The sequence below is a fragment of the Pristiophorus japonicus genome, chromosome 19, assembly GCF_044704955.1.
Source record: "Pristiophorus japonicus isolate sPriJap1 chromosome 19, sPriJap1.hap1, whole genome shotgun sequence".
Lineage (NCBI taxonomy): Eukaryota > Metazoa > Chordata > Chondrichthyes > Pristiophoridae > Pristiophorus > Pristiophorus japonicus.
The window spans coordinates 6434815-6451300 of NC_091995.1; the positions used below are offsets into that span (position 1 = coordinate 6434815).

Genomic DNA, 16486 nt, shown 5'->3' on the forward strand with positions numbered 1-16486 from the left:
TTTCTTCAAGCCTCCGCTGGCAACGGCACGGTGAAGCCAAGTCGCCGGCAATCTTTCGGAGTCTGACATGGCAGCCGATTCCTTCACTCTCTCCCGGCACCGAAGGGAGGGGCGTCGATTCCTTCCTGGTATAGGGCAGAGTTCTGGGGGTCTGAGGGTGGCCAGAACCTGACGGCGACCTGTGACCCCTGACCCCTCTTTGTCAGGGGCCTGAGGCCTACTACCAAAATTCGCTGTGCGTCGCCATGGCGATTCTCCCATGGGGACAGTCTGAGAAGCCAATGACCGGGTTAGCAACCAACCTCGGGTAGTTCTGATGGAATAAGTGATTCACTTACTGGAGAAACATTCTAATGGTGTGTTGCCCACTTACTTGGAAACAAATGCCGCCATCTACTGACACTCCTTAAACATTGCTTGGAAAATTTGACCTCGACTGAAAAATCTGATTTCAACCTTCAACTTTTGTCCCTTCTACCAGGCCCTGTTTTATCAGGGACCTGTTTACCATTTGCTTATTTGGGATTTGGGAACCCATTCCTTAATTTCACGGAGTGGTTTATCACTCTTCTCCGTCTTTCTCTTAAGGTCTAGTTCTTTCCTGTTTGGGGGAATAATGGGCCTGAGCCAGTCTTTCGCACATTGACGTGTTTTGGGGATCACTGCAATGCACGTGCTTTTCGTGGGGTAGACCGGGATCCACAGATCCTGTTGCTGCCTCTCCTGATTGCGGGAATCTTTCAGTTCCTTCCGCTGAGGTGGAAGTTTCTTTTGTCTCTCGGGGTTCCTGCTAGTGGCCCCATCAAGAACTGACGCAGCCCATTTCAACCAGGTAGAAGCCTCTCTGTCTCGGTGACTTTTAATGGGATGTCTCTCTATTATAGATCCTGTATATAAATATACAGTTTCACCATTGACCAGGGAATGAATACATCTCAATTCCCATTCCTGTATTTCCTCAATTCCCATTCCTGCATTTCCTCAATTCCCATTCCTGCATTTCCTCAATTCCCATTCCTTGATCTCTCTCCAATTCCCATTCCCCATGAGCTCTCCAATTCTGCACTCCCAGCACTTTGCCTGTGACTCACTAATCGATGTTTAGTGTAACCCGACACGTGGTCTATTCCACTATCAGAAAGAAAGACAGACAGACAGACTTGGGTTTATATTTATAAGCTTTTCCGTGAAATAGTGCCGCAGGATCTTTTACGTCCACCTGAGAGAACAGACGGGATCTCGGTTTAACGTCTCAACCAAAAGTGGGGGTGATGGTGTTGGTGTGTTCTGCTGAGGTTAGAGGTTGGGGCCTGAGTAAAGAGGGAGCATTACTCTGAATCTAGCCGCGCTGTACCCGGCAGTGTTTGCAGCTGACACTGCGGAGCGCCTTCGCCCGTGACATTCTCTGCGCAGTGTGTGAGGAGATTGACTAGTTGCTCATCAGATTTTGATATTAGAACCTTTGTGTCGGCCGTGTACAGCTAACGGAATTGTGCCTGCAGCAAGGTGTAGCATGTGACTCGGGTCCATGACAGCCTGGAAGGGTCTACCGCCTATTGAGACAAGCTGACCTTCCGCCTGTTCGATTCACGCTTCTTCTGGTTTTCTTCTTTAGCTTCCCCAGAGGAAGACAGGGTTAGACTGGGCAGTCTGTCAGTCCCCAGTGTCACGGCTAACTCGCTCCGACTCTCCTGGACTGTGGACAGGGTCTTTGACTCATTTTTCATACAGTACCGAGTCCAGGGTTCTGAGGAGACCCAGAACATCACAGTCGCTGGCAGGCGGCGAGCGTACCTCATCACAGGCCTCGAGCCTACTACCAGATACACCGTCTATCTCTACGGGATTTATGGTGGACTGCGGACACCACCCTTGACCATTGCAACAACCACCACAGGTACTTGGGAGCAGTCGGGGCCCTTTTAATGTGAACACGTTTCTCTCTGTCAGTCTTTATCCCTGTTATTCTCAGGTACAAATCTGTAACGGTGCACGGGCCCTGCCCCCGTGCAACAGACCTTTACACGATTGGATTGCGGAGAAAAAGCTGTGAATTAGCATAACGAGCGTTGCACCAACTGGGCAACATTATCATAATTCATTCATGCAACCTCAATCTTAGCAACAACAACTTGCATTTATATAGCGTCTTTCGCCTAGTAAAATTTCCCAAGGTGCTTCACTGCAGAGTAAATCAGACAGAATTTCACACCGAGCCACACAAGGAGATATCAGGGCATGTGACCAATCACTTGGTCAAAGAGGGAGGGTTTAAGGATTGTCTTTAAGGACGAGTGAGCATAAGAACATAAGAAATAGGAGCAGGAACCGGCCCTATGGCCCCTCGAGCCTGCTCCGCCATTCAATAAGATCAGGGCTGATCATCGACCTCAACTCCACTTTCCCGCCCGATCTCCATATCCCTCGATTCCCCCAGACTCCACAAATCTATCTGTCTGAGCCGTGAATATATTCAGAGACTCAGCATCCACAGCCCTCTGCGGCAGAGAATTGCAAACATTCACAACCCTCAGTGAAGAAATTCCTCCTCATCTCTGTCTTAAATGACCGACCCCTTCTCCTGAGACGGTGCCCCCTAGTTCTAGACGCTCCAGCCAGGGGAAACAACCTCTCAGCATCTACCCTGTCAATCCCCCTCAGAATCTTGTATGTTTCAATGAGATCATCTCTCATTCTTCTCAACTCCAGAGAGTATCGGCCCATTCTACACATTCTCTCATCATAAGACAGCCCGCTCATCCCAGGAATCAATCTAGTGAGCCTCCGTTGAACCACCTCCAAGGCAAGTGTATCCTTCCTTAGATAAGGAGACCCAAACTGTTCACAGTACTCCAGGTGTGGTCTCACCAAGGCCCTGTACAATTGTAGCAAGACTTCCTTATTCTTATACTCCAACCCCCTTGTAATAAAGGACAACAGGCCATTTGCCTTGTTGCTTGCTGTACCTGCATACTAGCGTTCTGTGTTTCTTGCCCAAGGACACTCAAATCTCTCAACACCAACATTTAAAAGTTTCTCACCATTTAAAAAATATTCTGTTTCTATTTTTCCTACCAAAGTGAATAACCTCACCTTTCCCCACATTATACTCCATCTGCCACCTTCCTGCCCACTCACTAAGTCTATCTATATCCCTTTGCAAACTCCTTGTGTTCTACTCACAGCTTACTGTCCCACCTAGCTTTGTATCATCAGCAAACTTGGATACATTACACTCGCTCCCTTATCCTGAGATTCTGAGTGATCGAGGTTTAGGGAGGGAGTTCCAGAGCTTGGGGCCCAGGCAGCTGAAGACACGGCCACCGATGGTGGAGCGATGAATGGGGGATATGCAAGGGGCCAGACTTGGAACACTGAGTTCTTGGGGCATCACAATATGATGGTCATTTATCACATGTGTGGGAGCTTGCTGTGCACAAATAGACTGCCACGTTTCCTACATTACAACAGTGACTACACTTCAAAAGTACTTTATAGGCTGTAGAGATCTTTGGGACGTCCTGAGGCCATGAAAGGGGCTATATAAATGCAAGACTTTCCTCTTTATTGTGTGACAGTTTTATTCCTGACCTGTGCTCCCACCCAGCAGGGTTTGTGGCCAGGAGGCACTGATTACTCCCCTCAAGTTGTGGTTCAGTCTTGCCTGGAAAGATCACAGTGTGTGTGTGTGTGTGTGTGTGTGTGTGTGGAAATATATTTACATGAGACCAGCTTCGAATTCTGCTTTCAGTAGCTGTAGGGAGGCAAGGTTCTTTAATCGAATGACGTTAAATTCGGAGAAAGATCTCGTGCCCACATTCAGTCGGAATCCCTTTCCTCCAGTTCCTGTACAGCTTCTCGATCTCTTCTCTCAGTCTGCTGTGGTCCGGGCAACGGTAACGTTTGGTTGCTTTTCCCCCCCTCTCTCTCTTAGCTTCCCCAGAGGACGACAGGGTTAGACTGGGCAGTCTGTCAGTCCCCAGTGTCACGGCTAACTCGCTCCGACTCTCCTGGACTGTGGACAGGGTCTTTGACTCATTTTTCATACAGTACCGAGTCCAGGGTTCTGAGGAGACCCAGAACATCACAGTCGCTGGCAGGCAGCGAGCGTACCTCATCACAGGCCTCGAGCCTACTACCAGATACATCGTCTATCTCTACGGGATTTATGGTGGACTGCGGACACCGCCCTTGACCATTGCAACAACCACCACAGGTACTTGGGAGCAGTCAGGGCCCTTTTAATGTGAACATGTTTCTCTCGGTCAGTCTTTATTCCTGTTATTCTCAGGTACAATCTGTAATGAAGCACAGGCCCTGCCCCCGTGCAACAGGCCTTTACACGACTGGATTGCGGAGAACAAGCTGTGAATTAGCATAACGAGCGTTGCACAAACTGGGTAACATTATCATAATTCATTCGTGCAATCTCAATCTTAGCAAAAATAACTTGCATTTATATAGCGCCTTTCGTCTAGTAAAACATCCCAAGGTGCTTCACTGCAGAGTAAATCAGACAGAATTTGACACCGAGCCACAAAAGAAGATATTGGGGTAGGTGACTAAATGTTTGGTCAAAGAGGTAGGTTTTAAGAAGCGACTTAAAGGAGGAGTGAACATAAGAAATAGGACCAGGAGTCAGCCATATGGCCCTTCGAGCCTGCTCTGCCATTTAATATCATCATGGTTGATCTCCGGCCTCAACTCCATTTTCCTGCCTGAGCCCCATATCCGTTGCTGCCCCTAGAGTATACTCAATGACTCAACATCCACAGCCCTTTGGGGTAAATAATTCAAAAGATTTACAACCCTCTGAGTGAAGAAATTCCTCCTCATCGCTGTCTTGAATGGCCTGCCCCTGATCCTGAGACTGTGAGTGAGAGAGGCAGAGAGGGAGGGAATTCCAGAGATTGTAGCCTAGGCACCTGAAGGCATGGCCACCAATCGTGGAGCGATGGAAATGGTGGATGGGCAAGAGGCCAGCATTGGAGGAGCGCTGAGCAGTGGAAGCATAACAGTATGATGGTCATTTATCTCATTGTTCTTTGTGGGAGCTTGCTGTGCACAAATAGACTGCCACGTTTCCTACATCGCAACAGTGACTACACTTCAAAAATACTTCATGGGCTGTCAAGATCATTGGGACATCCTGAGGCCATGAAAGGCGCTATATAAATGCAAGACTTTCCTCTTTATTGTGTGACAGTTTTATTTCTGACCCGTGCTCCCATCCAGCAGGGTTTGTGGCCAGGAGGCACTGATTACTCCCCTCAAGTTGTGGTTCGGTCTTGCCTGGAAAGATCACAGTATGTGCGTGTGTGTGTGTGGAAATATATTTACATGAAACAAGCTTCGAATTCTGCTTTCAGTCGCTGTAGGGAGGCAAAGTTCTTTAATCGAATGACGTTAAATTTGGAGACTGTTCTCGTGGCCACATTCAGTCAGAATCCCTTTCCTCCAGTTCCTGTACGGCTTCTCGATCTCTTCTCTCAGTCTGCTGTGGTCCGGGCAAAGGTAACGTTTGGTTGCTTTTCCCCCCTCTCTCTCTCTCTTAGCTTCCCCAGAGGACGACAGGGTTAGACTGGGCAGTCTGTCAGTCCCCAGTGTCACGGCGAACTCGCTCCGACTCTCCTGGACGGTGGACAGGGTCTTTGACTCATTTTTCATACAGTACCGAGTCCAGGGTTCTGAGGAGACCCAGAACATCACAGTCGCTGGCAGGCAGCGAGCGTACCTCATCACAGGCCTCGAGCCTACTACCAGATACATCGTCTATCTCTACGGGATTTATGGTGGACTGCGGACACCGCCCTTGACCATTGCAACAACCACCACAGGTACTTGGGAGCAGTCGGGGCCCTTTTAATGTGAACATGTTTCTCTCGGTCTGTCTTTATCCCTGTTATTCTCAGGTACAATCTGTAATGAAGCACGGGCCCTGCTTTACACGACTGGATTGCGGAGAAAAAGCTGTGAATTAGCATAACGAGCGTTGCACAAACTGGGTAACATTATCATAATTCATTCATGCAACCTCAATCTCAGCAAAAATAACTTGCATTTATATAGCGCCTTTCGCCTAGTAAAATGTCCCAAGGCATGTCACAGGAGTAATATGACATTATCCCAGAGGATTGGGAATTTTTTTTAAACCAGCAAAGGACGAAAAAAATAATAAAAGGGAGAAGATGGATTATGAGAAAACTAGCAAGAAATATAAAAACAGATAGTAAGAGTTTCTACAGGTATATAAAAATTAAGCGACTAGCGAAAGTAAACGTTGGTCGCCTAGAGGATGAGACTGAGGAATTAATAATGGGGAACAGGGACTTTGAACAAATATTTTATAGCGGTCTTCACATTAGAAGACATTAAAAACATCCCAATGGTGGATAATCAAGGGGCTATAGGGAGGGAGGAACTTAAACCAATCACTGTCACTGAAGAAAAATACTCAGTAAAATAATGGGACTAAAGGAGGACAAGTCCCCTGGACCTGATGCCTTACATCCTTGGGTCTTAAAGGAAGTAGCTGCAGAGATAGTGGATGCATTGGTTGTAATCCACCAAAATTCCCTGGATTCTGGAGAGGTCCCAGCGGATTGGAAAACCATTAATGTAGCCCCCTTATTTAAAAAGGGAGGGAGACAGAAAGCAGGAAACTATAGACCAATTAGCCTAACATCTGTCGCTGGGAAAATGCTGCAGTCTGTTACGTATGTAACAACTCGCTAGACTGAATACTGTAAACTAACACAGCCACAAACCTGGCTGTACTTTATTAGGGCCCAAAAGGATTATATTACATGATGGCTAGCCTTTTATACCTGGGCCACACACACGTGCATACAGCCCAATGACCTCCAACAGTGGCGCCTCCTGGTGGCTAGTAACCCCCTAGCATACATACATGACAATATCCCCCTTTAAGATATTAGTAACAGTCCTTTTACAAATTGAGACGGTCCGGGGCTTTCCACTCCCGAGTTGAACATCTCAGTTCAACTCCAGCCTTGGGTGAGCATTCTGAGTCTGTTATGACTGGGGGCTGGGTAGCCGATCTGATGGGAGTGACAATGACCACGTCAGGGATTGAAAGTCCAGATTCATTGACCATGTCAGCGATTGAAAGTCCAGATTCATTGATGACAGCGGAGTCCTCTGATGACTGAGGGTAGGTTGGTCACTGATTGTGTCTTCCTCAGACTGTTCCGTCTCATCCGTGTACCGCAGCTATATCTAATCGACATGTTTCCTGCATCTCTGTCCATTCTTGAGCTTGACGATAAACACTCTGTTATCCTCCTTGGCCATAACAGTGCCAGCGATCCACTTGGGACCTTGACCATAATTTAGTACATACACAGGATCGTTAACAGATATGTCGCGTGACACAGCAGTGCAATCATGATACCACTGCTGACTTTGACGTCTGTATTCAACATAAGCAAGTGGCCCTAGAAATACTGGATGCATTTGGTGATAATTTTCCAACAGTCTATCGACTCTGGATCAGTTCCTATGGACTGGAGGGTAGCTAATGTAACACCACTTTTTTAAAAAGGAGGGAGAGAGAAAACGGGGAATTATAGACCGGTCAGCCTGACATCAGTAGTGGGGAAAATGTTGGAATCAATTATTAAAGATGAAATAGCAGCACATTTGGAAAGCAGTGACAGGATCAGTCCAAGTCAGCATGGATTTATGAAAGGGAAATCATGTTTGACAAATCTTCAAGAATTTTTTGAGGATGTAACTAGTAGAGTGGACAAGGGAGAACCAGTGGATGTGGTGTCTTTCGATTTTCAAAAAGCTTTTGACAAGGTCTCACACAAGAGATTGGTGTGCAAAATTAAATCACATGGTATTGGTGGTAATGTATTGACGTGAATAGAGAACTGGTTGGCAGACAGGAATCAGAGAGTCGGGATAAACGGGTCCTTTTCAGAATGGCAGGCAGTGACTAGTGGGGTCCCGCAGGGCTCAATGCTGGGACCCCAGCTATTTACAATATACATCAATGATTTAGATGAATTGAGTGTAATATCTCCAAGTTTGCAGATGACACTAAGCTGGGTGGCGGTGTGAGCTGTGAGGAGGATGCTAAGAGGCTACAGGGTGACTTGGACAGGTTCGGTGAGTGGGCAAATGCATGGCAGATGAAGTATAATGTGGATAAATGTGAGGTTATCCACTTTGGTGGCAAAAACACGAAGGCAGAATATTATCTGAATGGTGGCAGATTAGGAAAAGGGGAGGTGCAACGAGAACTTGGTGTCATGGTTCATCAGTCATTGAAAGTTGGCATGCAGGTACAGCAGGCGGTGAAGAAGGCAAATGGTATGTTGGCCTTCATAGCTAGAGGATTTGAATATAGGAAGCAGGGAGGTGTTACTGCAGTTGTACAGGGCCTTGGTGAGGCCTCACCTGGAATATTGTGTTCAGTTTTGGTCTCCTAATCTGAGGAAGGACGTTCTTGCTATTGAGGGAGTGCAGCGAAGGTTCACCAGACTGATTCCCGGGATGGCAGGACTGACATATGAGGAGAGACTGGATCGACTGGATCTGTATTCACTGGAGTTTAGAAGAATGAGAGGGGAGCTCATAGAAACATATAAAATTCTGATGGGACTGGACAGGTTAGATGCAGGAAGAATGTTCCTGATGTTGGGGAAGTCCAGAACCAGGGGTCGCAGTCTAAGGATAAGGGGTAAGCCATTTAGGACCGAGATGAGGAGAAACTTCTTCACTCAGAGTGGTGAACCTGTACCACAGAACGTTGTTGAGGCCAGTTTGTTAGATATATTCAAGAGGAAGTTAGATGTGGCCCTTACGGATAAAGGGATCAAGGGGTATGGAGAGAAAGCAGGAAAGGGGTACTGAGGTGAATGATCAGCCATGATCTTATTGAATGGTGGTGCAGACTCGAAGGGCCGAATGGCCTACTCCTGCACATATTTTCTATGTTTCTATGTTTTTATGATCGTTCAAGTCAGGGTGGACAAGAGAGAGCTTGCTATTGAAACTTCTCTTCATCAATAGTTCAGCAGGGTGGACCCCGGTAAGCGTGTGAGGTCTTGTCCTGTAACTAAGCAATATGCATGACAAGCGAGTCTGCAGTGAACCTTGAGTTACACGATTCATGCTCTGCTTGATGGTTTGGTCCGCACGCTCTGTTTGTCCATTAGATGCGGGTTTGAATGATGCTGACCTCACATGGTTGATACCATTGAGTTTCATGAACTCTTGAAACTCCAGACTAGTGAAGCAAGGTCCGTTGTCGCTCACAACAATGTCGGGCAGACCATGAGTGGCAAACATGACACGAAGGCTCTCGTGGATGTGGATGTACTGGATGACATGATTATACACTCTATCCACTTGGAATATGCATCCACCATAACTAAAAACATCTTTCCCAGGAAGGGACCTGCAAAGTCGATGTGGATCCTGGACCATGGTTTAGATGGCCATGACCACAGACTCAGCTGCGATTCCGCTGGTACTTTACTAAGCTGCATGCAAGTGTTGCACTGATGCACACATGATTCCAGATCAGAGTCAATTCCAGGCCACCATACATGAGACCTGGCAATGGCTTTCATTATGACAATACCGGGATGAGTGCTATGTAGATCATGTACAAATTTCTCTCTCCCTTTCTTAGGCATAACAACACGATTACCCCACAGTATACAATCTGACTGAATGGATAGTTTGTCTTTGCGATGGTTGTAAGGTTTGGTCTCATCACCCATTTGCTTGGGTATGGCAGACCAATCACCACTAAGGACACAACGTTTCACAACCGATAATATCGGGTCCTGGCTGGTCCACGTCTTAACTTGTTGAGCCGTGACAGGGATTCCTTCACTTTCAAAAGCAATCATAACTAACAATAGGTGTGCAGATTGTGGCATCTCCACCTCCGGTGTGGGCAATGACAGATGACTCAGTGCATCGGCACCATTCTCGGTGCCAGGTCTATGGCGAATGACATAATCGTAGGCAGATAATGTGAGCGCCCACCTCTGGATGCGGGAAGATGCATTGGTATTTATTTGTTTTCCAAAAACAATGAGATGAGTGGCTTGTGATCTGTTTCCAGTTCAAACCGAAGACCAAACAGGTATTGATGCATCTTTTTAACCCCATACACACAGGCTATTGCTTCTTTTTCTACCATGCTTTAGGCTCTTTCCGCTGTTGACAAACTTTTAGAAGCATACGCAACAGGTTGTAGTTTACCCGACTCATTCGCTTGTTGGAGCACGCAACCAACTCCATATGATGAAGCATTACAGGCCAATACTAGACGCTTACACGGATCATAATATACCAGCAGCTTGTTAGAGCAAAGCAGATTAGTAGCTTTCTCAAAAGCTCTATCTTGAGATGCATCCCAAACCCAGTTGTCGCCTTTTCTTAGCAGCATGTGCAGTTGCTCTAATGAAGTGCTCAATCTAGGTAGGAAATTACCGAAGTAGTTGAGTAGACCAAGGAATGAACACAGCTCCGTCACATTCTGAGGCTTGGGTGCATTTTTGATGGCCTTGGTTTTCAAGTCCGTAGGCCTGATGCCGTCAGCAGCAATTTTCCTCCCCAGGAATTCGACTTCCGGTGCCATGAAGACGCACTTCGAACATTTCAGTCTGAGTCCCACTTTGTCCAGACGATGTAGAACCTCTTCCAGGTTGTTCAGATGTCCGGTGGTGTCACGACCTGTGACCAGGATGTCATCTTGGAACATGACGATTCTAGCGACGGACTTCAGTAGACTCTCCATGTTCCTCTGATATATGGCTGCAGCCGAGCGAATTCTGAAAGGACACCTGTTGTAGATAAACAGTCCTTTATGAGTGTTGATGCACGTAAGTTTCTTCGATGTCTTGACCAGCTCCTGTGTCATGTAGGCCGATGTCAGATCCAGTTTAGTGAATGACTAGCGTTGCAAACAGGTCATCAGCCTTCGGTAACGGGTATTGATCCTGTTTCGAAACTCGGTTGATCATAACCTTGTAGTCTCCACAAATCCGGACAGTGCCATCACTTTTCAACACAGGAACAATGGGGCTGGCCCATTCGTTAAATTTGACCGGTGATATGACCCCTTCACGCTGAAGTCTGTCCAGTTCGATTTCGACCTTCTCCCTCATCATTTACGGAACCGCCCAAGCTTTATGATGGACGGGTCTTGCATCCAAGTCCACGTGGATCTGTACCTTGGCTCCCGTGAAATTGCCGATGCCTGATTCAAACAGCAAGGGGAACTTGCTCAGCACTTGAGCACATGGAGTATCATCCTCCGAGGACAACGCTTTGATAGCGTTCCAATTCCATTTGATTTTTTCCAGCCAATTCCTGCCGAACAGTGTTGGACCATTGCCTGGAACAATCCATAATGGTAAATCATTAACCGCACCACCATACTACACCTTGACTACTGCACTGCCAATCTCTGTTATCCGTTATGAGTTCTTTAGTGTACGTATGGAACTTGGCATTAACTGGACTCAGCTTAGGCCTCACAGCCTTAGTATCCCACAGCTTGTCGAATGTCCTCTGGCTCAATATTAATTGACTCGCACCCATGTTCAATTCCATCGGTACCGGCACACCGTTAAGTTTCACATTAATCATTATCGGTTGCCTCTTTGTTAGGAGCGAATACAGTCTGTACACTCCCTCTTCTGGTATCTCGGATTGCATATCCGGATCTGCGCTAGACTGGTCATCATCCTCCACATGGTGTATCACACCACGCTTGATCAGCTGTGGACACATGTGCTGGAGATACCCCAATGTCGAACAGAATTTAAAAATGTACTGCTTAAACCGACACTGATGAGGTCGATGATTGCCCCCACAATGACAACATGGTGAAATCGAATTAATTCCCGTTGGCGGACTTTGGGCAGCCACAGGTTTTGCGTACGCAGTCAAGTAGGCCCTGCCATATGCAGCTCTGCCAAACGATGATACAATCTTGTTTACAGTACCTGCCGAGTTCTGATTTTTCGATGATATCTGCTTTAAGTTTTTGTCCATCGTCACGTATGCTTGGACAATCGTGATGGCCTTGCTCAAATCCAGCGTCTCCACCGCCAGTAGCTTACACAGCATCACCTCGTGATTGATGCCTATTACAAAGAAGTCCCGCAGCATGTCTCCCAACGTGTTTTCGACCTTACACGATCCAGCTAGACGTCTTAGGTCAGCAACGAATTCCGACACGTCCTGGCCCTCAGAACGAACGTGCTTGTAGAATCGATATCGTGAGATGATGATGCCTTCTTCGGGTTTGAGATGGTCACGTACCAGAGCACACAATTCTTCGTAGTCCTTGTCCGTTGGACTTGCAGGCGAGAGAAGATTCTTTGTGAGTCCATAGATTTTCAGACCGCAAACCGTGAGGAAGACCGCCCTGCGCCTAACTGCGTCAGTGGGTTCCTCCATTTTGATGGCCACGAAGTACTGGTCCAGGCGAGCTACAAAATCTGCCCAGTCCTCTCCCTCCACGAATCTCCAGAATTCCAATTGTGCTCATTTGTGCATGTGAAGGTTCTTAAGTTACCCCGTCGCCAAATGTTATGTATGTAATAACTCGATAGACTGAATACTGTAAACTAACACAGGTACAAACCTGGCTCTGCTTTATTAGGGCCCAAAGTGATCACATTACATGATGGCTTGCCTTTTATACCTGGGCCGCACACACGTGCGTACAGCCCAATGACCTCCGACAGTGGCGCCATCTGGTGGCTAGTAAAACCAAGCTTACATACATGATACAGTCCATTATTAAAGAAGCAGGACATTTGGAAAAGCATAATACAGTCAAGCAGAGTCAGCATGGTTTTATAAAAGGGAAATCATGTTTGATAAATTTGCTGGAGTTCTTTGAGGATGTAATGAGCAGGGTGGATAAGGGGGAACCAGTGGATGTGGTGTATTTGGATTTCCAGAAGGCATTCGATAAGGTGTCGCATAAAAGATTACTGCACAAGAAAAGAGCTTGTGGGGTTAGAGGTAATATATTAACATGGATAGAGGATTGGCTAACTAACACAAAACAGAGAGTTGGGATAAACGGTTCATTTTCTGGTTGGCAAATAGTGACTAGTGGGGTGCCACAGGGATCGGTGCTGGGGCCTCAACTATTTACAATCTATATTAATGACTTGGATGAAGGGACCGAGAGTAACATAGCCAAGTTTGCTGATGATACAAAGATGGGTGGGAAAGCAAGTTGTGATGAGGACACAAAGAATCTGTAAAGGGATATAGCCAGGCTAAGTGAGTGGGCAAACACTGGGCAGATGAAGTATAATGTGGGAAAGTGTGAGGTTATCCACTTTTCCAGGAAAAATAAAAATGCAAATTATTATTTACAAAATGCTGCAGTACAAAGGGACCTGGGGGTACTTGTGCATGAAACACAAAAAATTAGTATGCAGGTACAGCAAGTGATCAGGAAGGCAAATGGAATGTTGGCTTTTATTGCAAGGGGGATAGAGTATAGAAGCAGAGATGTCCAGCTACAACTGTACAGAATATTGGTGAGACCACACCTGGAATACTGCGTACAGTTTTGATCTCCATATTTAAGGAAGGATATACTTGTATTGGAAGCAGTCAGAGAAGGTTCACTCGGTTGATTCTGGAGATGAGGGGGTTGACTTATGAGGAAAGGTTGAGTAGGTTGGGCGTCTGTTCATTGGAGATTAGAAGAATGAGAGGTGATTTTATCGATGCTGAGGGTGATGGACAGGGTAGATGCAGAGAGGATGTTTCCTCTAGTGGGAGAATCTAGAACTAGGGGGCATAGTGTTAGAACTGAGATGAGGAGAAATTTCTTCTCTCAGAGGGTTGTAAATCTGTGGAATTCTCTGCCCCAGAGAGCTGTGCAGGCTGGGTCATTGAATATATTTAAGGTGGAGATAGATAGATTTTTGAGCGATAAGGGAATAAAGGGTTATGGGGAGTGGGCGGGGAAGTGGAGCTGAGTCCATGATCAGATCAGACAGGATCTTATTCAATGGTGGAGCAGGCTCGAGGGGTCAAATGGCCTCCTCCTGCTCCTATTTCTAATTTTCTTATGTTCTCGTGTAAAACATTTTGACACTGAGCTATAAGTAGAAATTACGGCAGGTGACTAAAAGCTCGGTCACAGAGGGAGGGTTTAAGGAGCGGGTTGAAGGAGGAAAGTGAGGTGGAGAGGCGGAGAGGTTTAGGGAGGGAGTTCCAGAGCTTGGGGCCCAGGCAGCTGAAGGCACGGCCACCGATGGTGGAGCGATTATAATCAGGGATGGTCAGGAGGGCAGAATTAGAGGAGCGCAGACATCTCGGGGGGTTGTGGGGCTGGAGGGGATTACAGAGATAGGGAGGGGCGAGGGCCATGGAGGGAGTTGTAAACAAGGATGAGAATTTTGAAATCGAGGCGTTGTTTAACCGGGAGCCAATGTAGGTCGGCGAGCACAGGGGGTGATGGGTGAGTGGGACTTGGTGCGAGTTAGGACACGGGCTGCCGAGTTTCGGATCACCTCTGGTTTACGTAGGGTGGAACGTGGGAGGCCAGCCAGGAGTGTGTTGGAATAGTCAAGTCTAGAGGCAACAAAGGTGTGGCTAAAGGCTTCAACAGCGGATGAGCTGAGGCAGGGGCAGAACCGGGCGATGTTATGGAGGTAGAAAGAGGCGGTTTTAGTTATTCTGGGGATTTGTGGCCGGATGGCCAATGGCTTCAGTCTTCCCAATGTTCAATTGGAGAAAACTTCTGCTCATGCAGAACAGGATGTCGGACAAGCAATCTGACAATTTAGAGACCGGGAGGGGTTCAGAGAAGTGGTAGTGAGGTAGAGCTGGGTGTCATCAGCGTAGATGTGGAAACTGACGCCGTGTTTTCGGATGATTTCGCCAAGGGGCAGCATATAGATGAGAAATAGGAGGGGCCAAGGATAGATCCTTGGGGGATGCTAGAGGTAACGATACGGGAGTGGGAAAAGAAAACATTGCAGAAGATTTTCTGGCTACGATTAGTTAGATAAGAATGGAACCAGGCGAGTGCAGTCCCATCTAGCTGGACGATGGTGGAGAGGTATTGGAGGAGGATGGAATGGTCAACTGTGTCAAAGGCTGCAGACAGGTCCAGGAGGACGAGGAGGGATAGTTTACCTTTGTTACAGTCACAAAGGACGTAATTTGTGACTTTGATGAGAACTGTTTCGGCACTGTGGTCGGGGCGGATAACAGATTGAAGGGATTCAAATATTGAATTCAGGAAAGGATGGTCACGGATTTGGGAGGTGACAACACGTTCAAGGAGTTTGGAAAGGAAAGGGAGGATGGAGGTGGGGCGATAGTTTGCAAGGACGGAGGGGTCAAGGGTTGTTTTTTTGAGGAGACGGGCGATGAAGGCAGATTTGAGGGAGAGTGGGACAGTATCTGAGGGGAGAGAGCCATTAACAATGTCAGCTAACATGGGAGCCAAAAACAGAAGTTGAGTGGTCAGCAGTATGGTGGGAATAGGGTCAAAGGAGCAGGAAGTGGATCTTATGGACAAGATGAGTGCGGAGTGGTCAAGAGGGGAGATCGGAGAGAAAGCGGAGAAAGATGTGAGTTTGGGACTCAGGCTGGGCCTGTCACAGACTCAGGACGTCCCAAAGCGCTTTATAGCCAATGAAGTACCTTTGAATTGTAGTACTGTTGTAGTGTAGGGGACACATTACTAAGACCGTCTATTTCCATCTCTATAAAATCGCCCGTCTCCGCCCCCTGCCTCAGCTCATCTGCTGCTGAAGCCTTCATCCACACCTTTGTTACCTCTAGACTTGTCTATTCCAACGCACTCCTGGCTGGCTATCCTACATAAACTTGAGGTCATCCAAAACTGGGCAGGCCGTGTCCTAACTCGCACCAAGTCCCGCTCACCCATCATCCTCTGTGCTCACCGACCTACATTGCCTCCACGTTAAGCAACGCCTCGATTTCAAAATTCTCCCCCTTGTTTACAAATTCCTCCATGGCCCTCGCCCCTCCCTATCTCTGTAATCCCCTCCAGCCCCACAACCCCCTGAGATATCTGCACTCCTCTAATTCTTCCCTCCTGAACATCCCTGATTATAATCGCTCCACCATCGGTGGCCGTGCCTTCAGCTGCCTGGGCCCCAAGCTCTGGAACTCCCTCCCTAAACCTCTCCACCTCTCCACCTCACTTTCCTCCTTAAAAACCTATCTCTTTAATCAAGCTTCAGGTCACCTGCTGTAATTTCTCCTTATGTGGCTCGATGTCAAATTGCCTCAATTTATGAAATTCGTGTGAAGCGGCTTAGGACGTTTCAGTACATTAAAGGCGCTATATAAATGCAAGACTTTCCTCTTTATTGTGTGACAGTTTTATTTCTGACCCGTGCTCCCATCCAGCAGGGTTTGTAGCCAGGAGGCACTGATTACTCCCCTCAAGTTGTGGTTCAGTCTTGCCTGGAAAGAT

At 47.2% G+C, this 16486-nt stretch overlaps 1 protein-coding gene across 1 annotated transcript in view; it reads left to right on the forward strand.

Annotated features, from left to right (window-relative positions):
* LOC139230643 (tenascin-X-like) overlaps nt 1–16486 on the forward strand; it is a 293996-nt gene that overhangs the window by 149673 nt on the left and 127837 nt on the right. Inside the window, exons 15-18 of the mRNA XM_070862456.1 lie at nt 1616–1897; nt 2620–2635; nt 3954–4216; nt 5556–5837. Of these exons, the coding sequence (XP_070718557.1) occupies nt 1616–1897; nt 2620–2635; nt 3954–4216; nt 5556–5837 (843 nt within the window). The remainder of the gene's footprint in view (nt 1–1615; nt 1898–2619; nt 2636–3953; nt 4217–5555; nt 5838–16486) is intronic.